General features: G+C 39.4%; 1 protein-coding gene across 1 annotated transcript; it reads right to left on the reverse strand.

The window, feature by feature from the left end:
* Positions 1-85: 85 nt before the first annotated feature.
* On the reverse strand, positions 86-8,613 carry gtf2b (general transcription factor IIB). The gene is made up of 7 exons (XM_067605406.1): positions 8,511-8,613; positions 6,865-6,977; positions 4,680-4,813; positions 4,053-4,199; positions 3,197-3,326; positions 2,545-2,826; positions 86-524 (listed from the first exon to the last, which is right to left on the reverse strand). Exons 1-7 carry the CDS (start codon positions 8,525-8,527, stop codon positions 391-393), a joined length of 957 nt encoding a protein of 318 aa, XP_067461507.1. The 5' UTR covers positions 8,528-8,613; the 3' UTR covers positions 86-390.
* Between the last annotated feature and the right edge of the window lie 422 nt (positions 8,614-9,035).

Raw genomic sequence — 9,035 nt, forward strand, 5'->3', positions numbered from 1 at the left:
TATTTTTTTATTTTTTTTTTAAATTAATTCGAACAATTCAAACAAACTAACAAAATAGAACCTGGTCATTTTTCTACAAAAACAAAGTTTTATGTATACAGTATGAAACCAGCCTAAAATTGCAAGCATCAATTACATTTTCCCACTTGGACATAATATACATGATACAGTATATACACTCAATTGAAATACTGTAAGTACAGTCTGCAAGCTGTTTATTTAATCACTGGAATGTGTCCGTTTTATTCCTGTGAGAGTGCCTTTGAGTAAGGCTTGAAGTCGTAGGAGAGACAAGAAAAATCTTCCAAATCCAACACAAATATGATTATAAAAAAAAAGAATACAATCCTGTGAGTACAGCAGAAAAATATCACTGTGTGGGGGGCATCTTCACAGTTGGGGCAGTTTGTCGACAGGTGTGTCGAATTTGAAGTCTGGAGGGAAGAGTTCTGCGGCGCGCGGGTAGATAAGGCGGTAAGACTGTCGGATCGTAACGTCTGCAACACCGGCGATATCTCCGATTTCTGTGAAAGTGAGAGAGACAAAGTTTAACTGTTGACCTGCTGTAAATCTACCACCTACAGAATCAAACCTACTGCGTTTTTAAAAGCAGCTGGGTAATTTTCTGTAGATAAATAAATAAAATATATCAGACGCTTTTGAGCCGTTCAGGAAAACTAAAAAGATGAAATGCTAAAAAGAATTAAATCTGTCTGTCTTGGTCAAGGACACTTCAACATGGATGACAGTTTCAAATCAGACCTTAGAGAAATGATGCAGACTCAACTTTACAAGTTTCCCTTTTCATTAGACTGAAGCACAGATGTCAAATAAGCACATTTAACTGGAGTGATGTACTTCACTCGACTACTTCCACTTATGTGACAATTCACTTTATTTTACTAATTTTCAGTGGGAAACATTGGACTCTGCTACATTTGTCTAGTGGCTTTAGTTACTTGTTTCTTTGCGGGTGAAAATTATGCACAAAAAACAATAAATCTCTCAAAATATAAAGCATCACCGTGTTTAAAAGAGCAGCAGTTTGTGGGTATTCAGACTATCAATAAAACTGACAAATTAGAGATTCAGTAATGGTCTTTATACTGGATATAAGTGAATTTAATGCTATTTGCCAGCTGTGTATCATTAAAGGTACAATCTATGAAAAAGGATGGCTGTGTAATTAAAATTCAAAACAGGAACCGTATCTCCTGTTACCTGTAAATTAATTGACAACTAAACCCTTTTATCAATGTTTTTAATGCTGTTTGTTTGTTTTAGTTTTTTTTTTGTTTTTTTTTTAACACAGGACTCATCAGGACTGTATCAATACGTGGATCCCAGATCTGTTTGTGTGGTATTTTACAATCCTCACAGCATGTGAACAGTGAAGTGCAGGGTGACATGTATTGCTGCTCTTTCTGTCCGTCACTGCTCATTAAAAGCACAATATGTAATTTCTGCCGCTAGGGGTCTCTCAATCAAAACAATAACAAAAGACGGATTGTGATGATGGTGTGAAGTAGTGTGGGATCATGGTAGTTGTTGTCTTCATTGTTAAGCAACCAGATTCTTCTTGTTATGATTCCTTCAGTGTTCATCGTTCAGCGTGTTTTTACTGGGAGCTGAATTATCCGCAGAGGTCTCCTCCTCTCCAAAACAAACAGACCCGGTGATTAAAACAGGTAAAAAGACTGAATAAAGCAGTTTCATGTTGAAAATCAGTGTTTCTCTGACGCTGTTCAGCGGGCGCCTGACGTCTGGGAGGGGCTGCTAGCTGAGCTGCTGCTAACGTTTGCTCAGCTTGTTTCTCTGATAACGTAAGATTCAGACGTCCAATGACTAAAATCCTTCATCTGGTTAAAAGATATTGGTAAAAACAACAAAAATCTAAAAAGTTTATCATAAAAACGTGGCCTAAAACTGAATAAAAGTCCATTTATAACAGTTTCTGTCAAACAACCACAACACCGACGTATTATCTTGAATGTGTGTACTCTTTGGTAGACGCAATTGTAGCGGACAAACAACACCGACGTATACATCTGCACGTATACTCTTTGGTAGAGGGGTTATGACGCCATTGACAGGCGACCAAATGAAACAGACTGTTACCTTGATTAAAATTACAGATTTCTCTGTGTTTGAAAAGTGATGGAAACATTTGGGATAATGTAAGTACACAACTCAACAAAATATATAACACAGGTCTAGTTGTTTGTAGACATTTCAATGCGGAATAATGACATATTATAGCTTTAACTGGGGGAACATCATGCTGCTGCCAGTGTTGCTGATCTCTGTTTGGGTCTATTTGTCTCAGGTCTGATTGTCCACTGGTCCCCCTTCAAATCAGGTGAAAATTAATTTATGCACATCAGGTTGGAGTCTGTTTCAGCCCCATGAAGACCTCTACTTTATTTGAGTAATCATGTCTTTTCTATGTTCTAAAATACCAGCTAACTGATTGTGGTTTCTTTTTCCACGTCTGGTCTGAACTCAGCAACATTTGACTATCAGCAGTCGAGCCGTATCACTCACCTTTCTGGGTCTTCTTCTCTGCAGAGGCCTGGGAGGCCATGTAGATGGCTGCTGCGGCCACTGAGATGGGGCTCCTGCCAGGCACCAGGTCAAGCTCCACAGCCTTCCTGGCGATGAAGGTGGCGGCCATCTGCACTTGTTTTGGCAAGCCGAGGTTTGAGCAAAAGCGGGACATGAAGTCTCCTGTGGTGATGAGGTCCACGCTGGTCTCCAGCGCCTTGAGGATCAGCTTAAAGCACCTGCCTATCTCCTTCTTGGAAATTCGGGAGACGGCGCAGATCTCTGTGGAGGAAACCATCAGGAAATCAGGTAAAGAGACGTGTTTCGATGGACTGAAGTCAAAGAAAGTTGAGTTTCTGTAGCAATAAAGTCTACTTTTTTCTTTTCTATCCAGTCTTTACTGTGACTTTGACAATAAAGCTAAAGAGAAAGTGCACCGATATATAAATACCGTGGGCACAGGAATCAAATTTTGTTAATGGTTGCAAATTACACACGACAGACTAAACCCCAGTGAGGAACACTTCAGGTCTATGTGGTGTTTCCAGGGAAAGAATATTTCAACGTTTGATTGAACATCATATCTCCATAATTTCTTTCTGTACGGTCTGTAGATGAAGACAGATGTGGTGAAATGTTTTTTTCTTCTGACCTTTGAATGTTCTCGGTACACCTTCTTGTCTGCAGGCGATGTAGAGACAGGCTGAAGCGATGGCATCATTAGCTCGTCCCTTCAGACTCTTCTGCTCATAAACCTGCTTGAATAAGTTGTTTGTTCTGTCCTGAAGGGAAAAAACAGGATTTACATCAAAAGAAAATCAGCATCCTTTTAGTAGAGATCTTAATAGGAGTCTTCCCAAATTACATCATTAGTTTAGACTTGTTGTATTATGTATTAGAGACTCAACAGTGTTTATTTACATTAAAGTAAAATATGAATAGATGCAAAAAAAAAGTGCAGGACTTTTTAACCACTGTCTTAACCAAATTTCTTCTCTTCACATCCTGTTGTCTTTATCTAATTCTGGATTTAAATTTAATTGACACCATTAATGTAAATTATTGCCAGCAGAGAGCAAACGTCTCGAATTAACAGGGGAAAAAAAACACATAACTTCACTGATACACAACAGACTTCCATCATTTCTGTTTTATTTCTCTCCATCTGTTGCTCACACTTTCACCCACACGTGCGTGGTTCTCATTTCTCTCTGAGGAGTCAGCTGACTTTAAACATCACTATCGGTAAATCCAGTTTTGCACTGACCCATTAAGATAGACCACAGATGGACTACACACATCCACACAGATAGAGAGTGTGTGTGTGTGTGTGTGTGTGTGTGTGTGAGCCTGCTAAGGTGTTTGTGCATGATGTGATTTAGCTCTTTAAAGCGGTCAAGCCCTTCTTTTTTTTACGGGATGGCTGCACCTGTTTCAAGATAATCCTTCCAAAAACACATTACAGATTCATATTTCTGTTGTGTTTGTTTGTTTGTTTTTTTACTTACTACGATGTTTCTTGGCAGGTTGATGCGATCTGCCATGGTGCTGATTTCTTTGAAGGCGTTGAGCATGGCCCGGTCAGAGCTGCTCATGGTCCGCCGGTTCTGATACTTGGAGTTGCCAAACTCATCAAAACTAGCTGCGCCTGTTCCCTGTGGTGGAAACAGTGGATGACTGTTGGTAAAATTCACTGTTACTCTAATTCAAAAGAAACCATAATAACTGAACTCATTTTACTGTGATTAATGCTGACATGACCAGACAGCGACAATGATGTTTCCTGCATCATTGTTGCATCCAAACTCTTATAAACAGAAATCTGTATCAGGTAATATTGATATAAATACTATGAATGCTGATATTTTTTTTTTATCAAAGCTTTCAATAACATGAGCATTACCTCAATTATCATCTGTCTAATGTACATCTGAAAACTGATGAAATAGCCCCAAATATCCAAAACTTCCCAAATTTAATTTGCTCAATCATCTTTTGACATCCTTCCAATTATTTGTTTGTTTCAGGAACGACATACATTTGAAGAATAAACTGATAAAATACCAACAACTTGATTTTTGATTAAGATGCACACAACAAGGCTCATTTCTAACAACAAAGCACAGCTGTGTCACCTTGCTGATCATGGTGGTCAGGTCTCCTCCATTCAGCAGTGGGTTCTGGGCGTCTCCCACTCTGGATGGATCTTTGAGGGCTTTCTCGTTGGAAAACGTCCTCCACTCTGAGCCTACATCAATGACACGGTCACCTGAGGAGAAATGGTTTGGACAGTACAATAAATAAGAAGAGTAAAACCTGGCAGAAGCCAAAAAGGCGGCACAAGATCAACGTTCATTGTAACAAGCTTTGACTGGTACATTTGCTGTACGAGCATAAAATTTAAGCTTAGGTGGATGTAGATTTGATGAAGTGATTCTGGAGGAGTGCCAGTTAGTTTTAAATGTAAAACACATCACACTGGTTGCTCTGGAAAACACAAAATATGAAATGTAACGATAAAGACTGAGGGGTCGATTTCAGAAATGGTTCACGGTAGCTGATGAACATGACAGATTTTGTTAAAAGTTCAGTGAGTCACCTGCACAGACAAAAAGTCTGTGTGCGCACACACACACACAAAAAAAATAACAGTCACTGTGTTGTTCTGTCTGGCTGTATTACATCCCTCAGGAATAATTAAGCAGAAGATGATGCCACATTCAAGACAATTCCCTTCTGCAAACATTTCCTTGAGTCTCAAGTACTGTAAATATTGTTCCAATCTTTCTTCAGTGTCCACAGCAACTCTTCACGTTTTATCAGACAAACAGAAGCTTTTAAAGCATCAGTGGACTGAGGCCATAAATACTGTAATCTCAGTATTTTGGCTCTGTATCAGTTTTTTAACACATCATCCCTCCCCTGCCTTCTTTCATCAGTATATCTCACATTATGTAGTGAGACAGGACTACAATCCTAAAATCTGATCTAAACAAATGTTCAGTCATTAAACTGCATCAAATCAGAGATGTACAAAGGAAAAAACGTGAGACAAAGGCGGAGCACACTGCCTGAACAGAACCGTCATTTTCTCCCAGTTATCATGACTGACTGTTCTTGGAACCGTGTAGCAGGGTCGAGGATTAGATTTCTTGATATTTTAATCCTGTTACGCTTTTTTCTTACCATCCATCAGTCTTGCTAATGTTTCAAGGTAAAGTGACATTCATCTCCTTAGAGGCCAGCCAAAGCTAAGGGGGCAGGAACAGAGGGCACTTTAGCTTGCATCAGAGAGTGGCTGGCGTCTCTCGTCTCCCATCTGACCAGGTCTGTGCTCGGGGGGCTCGTTAGAGGAGAACTCTGTGTTCCCCTGCAGCTTTTGTGTTACGCTCTAACATCACATGTTCAAAGGATTTTTGTGGCATACACTTTACCTTTTGTGTGTGATTTGCCTTGACGACACATGACATATTGATCAATGGACGTTCAAAAAACTGAAACTGCGCAAAGAATACAGTTTAGTGTGCGAGTGTGGACACGACTTGCGGCAAAAACATACATTTCCTTTAATTTCCTTATTATTAAACCTTTGCTGTTGATCTCTCCTCCTTTCTTTGTCCTGTCTCATCTCTACTGCACACTCCTCTCCTTTCAATTTTACTGTTCAATATGGATTGGATCTCTTTGTTCTTCTGGGCTCACGTTGAATGAAGCCAGATGTTGTTCACAGTGAGGTCAGTAGATTTTCATATCAGTAATATGGACATAGTCTCTGGAAAACGACACTGCTGTGTTTTTTGAATGGAGTTTTTCTTTATGTTAAACGGCATAAAAATTGTGTTTGTCTCTGTTGATCTCGGGTGGTGAAAGAAGTCTTGCAGGAGAGATTGCAACACGGTGATGTGTTGCGTGGCTAAGTTGGGGAAAAAAAATCTTTTTTTAGTGATCTGGGTGGAAGGACCCTAAGACATAAACCTGCAGTTTAAATGACATTACAGAGAAATATATTTATTGCAGCTGTGTTGTTCAGATTTCAGCTTCACACTTTGGAAACCGCTCCCTTGTTTGGCTTGTCAGCTCAGCTGATGTTCCCATGCAAAATAATTGTAAATGTGAAGGCCTCAAAACCAAGCAAACAGGTTCAGGAAGAAGCATTCTAAGAAAACTGTGTGTACAGACGAGTGTCATTATCTGATTATCTCAGAGTTCATCTGAGAGAGGTCGAGGCAAAGAAACAAGAACAGGAAACCAAAATGAAAAGGAAGGACGTGTTCTTCGAGCTCTATGACGGAGAGTGTTTCTGTAGTGTAACACACTCACCTACTACAAGGCCGCATTCAGGGCAGATCATGTCCCCTGCTCTGTAGTCCTCCACCAGTATGGCCTCTGGGTGGTTGGGACACTGAACTCTGGGAAGGGCCAGAGCATCTCCGCTACAACAGGAGCAGAACAACAGTTAAATGATCAAAGAGCTCAAATACAAGAAAAAGATGGGAAAGGGAAGAAAATGAAGGCAAACACTGGGTGGGGTAGAGGGAGTGTCAACAATGACGTCAGGATGCAAAACACATCGCTACAAAGTCTCATCTATGCAGGAAAAGATATATTTAGATTCAAACTGCCAGCAGTACGACTTGTTTATTCTCTTGTGAAAAGAAGTCAGGAAGCTGCATATGAAAAACAACAAAGATAAGCACAATCAAGCTCATTTGAATGTGTAATGTTAGAAAGTCCAGATGCTGCACTTTCATTTTCCCCTTTTTTTTGCTGAGAAGAAATGCCCAGCACATCTTACAAGTGACTTTAAGTGGTTTTATTATTTATGATGGGTCCAAGTGACGGGATCAGCAGGATGAAAGTATGGTTGAAGCTGAGGTGGGCAGAGTTAACATGTGGATCCGGACATAAAAGAATCTCAAAGACAACTAAACAACCTATAGGCTTAATATATTAATAATATATAAGTGTCAAAAAATAGCAGAAAAAAATCAGTTTCTCTCAGCTTTAAGTGACGTTTTTAAATTGCTTGTTTTGTCAAGTCAACCCCAAAACCCAAATCTACAAATATACAAAACAAAGAAAAGCAGCAAATCTTCACACTGAAGAAGATGGAGAATGTTGCTTGAAAAATTAGTGAAACTAATCAGATAGTTGCGTTTCATTATCTGCTAACTGATTAATCGACTACCTGTTTGGTTTCAGTGTTGATATAGTAATACAACCAAAACGTCACGGTGATGTGGTGAAAACAAAAACAGGTGATCTCATTACTGGGCGTCAAACCAAGAACATATACCAACATTATTCTGCATTTACACTTTCCATTCTCTGACTCTCACCATTTATATTTAAATACTGATAAACATCCCGGGAAGCTGACAGTGATTGTAACAAAAGAAGGGAGGCAAGAGAAGCAAACATACATATTTAGCCGGCTCAGTGTACGGATTTAAAAGGAGCATCTGTTGCCTGTTGTTGCATAAAAGACTAAATGTAGACACGCTGCACTGAAAACATGTCAGTATTATGTTTGCAAATGAAAAGAAAGCGGATCCAGCGGTGCTCTCCGGCCGCTAACGTCAACGAGACGACACGTTAACATGTTAGCGTAAGTTTCAGATTCATACTACACAAGCTGAATTATGTTACAACAAATAAGTGGCGACAAAGCAAGGCTATGATGCGAGGCGACGTTTACATGATAATGAATCGAAGCTGTTCACAACAGCGTGTGAACATAACATGGACACAGATAGTGACTTCTGGCAACATCTAACCAGCTAGCGGGCTAACTAGCACAAAACACATCGTAGCTACACGGAGAAGAGCGATATATTTTACACTTTAGGAGCAGCTCTAACGTCTCTTATCGTGTGTAACGCGATCATTTTTAAAAATAAGTAACATTGTGAGAGTCACACATGAAGGAGGCAGCGCTATTAACTGATGTTTGGGTTGCTACGCACCGGCTTGTCGACGCCATGTCTCTCCTCACTCCGCCCGGGTGTCAAAGAAACAAACGACTGCAGCACCTCTATTTATAGATTTTACTGATCACGTGTCCGTTCGAGTACGTGAAGCCAGGGAGTCCAAACTAGTCAAATTCAAGAGAGACATGTTGGTCCTGCCAACATACAAAACAACTGTGGAGTAAATTATCAACATTCATTGTTCATCATATCGACCCTCACTTTTTTATTACTTTGGAAAATGTATTAATTGGATTCGGTGAATATGACAGCAATCTCTGCTCGCAGGTCTATTTAATTAATCTGATTACTATTTTGACCAAATTTTATATTCACAAATCCAAATTCCTGGGCAAAAAGCCAAACTTTTCATAGCTGACTGTCTCTATCAAACAATACATTTTTTATATATCTGAATGTGCAAAAAAAAAACCTGTTAAAATGTATAAACACTGAAAGCTTTACAATTTTTAAAATTTATTTATTTTTATTACAACCTTTAGTCCAGTGGTTCTCAAAGTA

Source organism: Thunnus thynnus, chromosome 12 (genome assembly GCF_963924715.1).
Source record: "Thunnus thynnus chromosome 12, fThuThy2.1, whole genome shotgun sequence".
Lineage (NCBI taxonomy): Eukaryota > Metazoa > Chordata > Actinopteri > Scombriformes > Scombridae > Thunnus > Thunnus thynnus.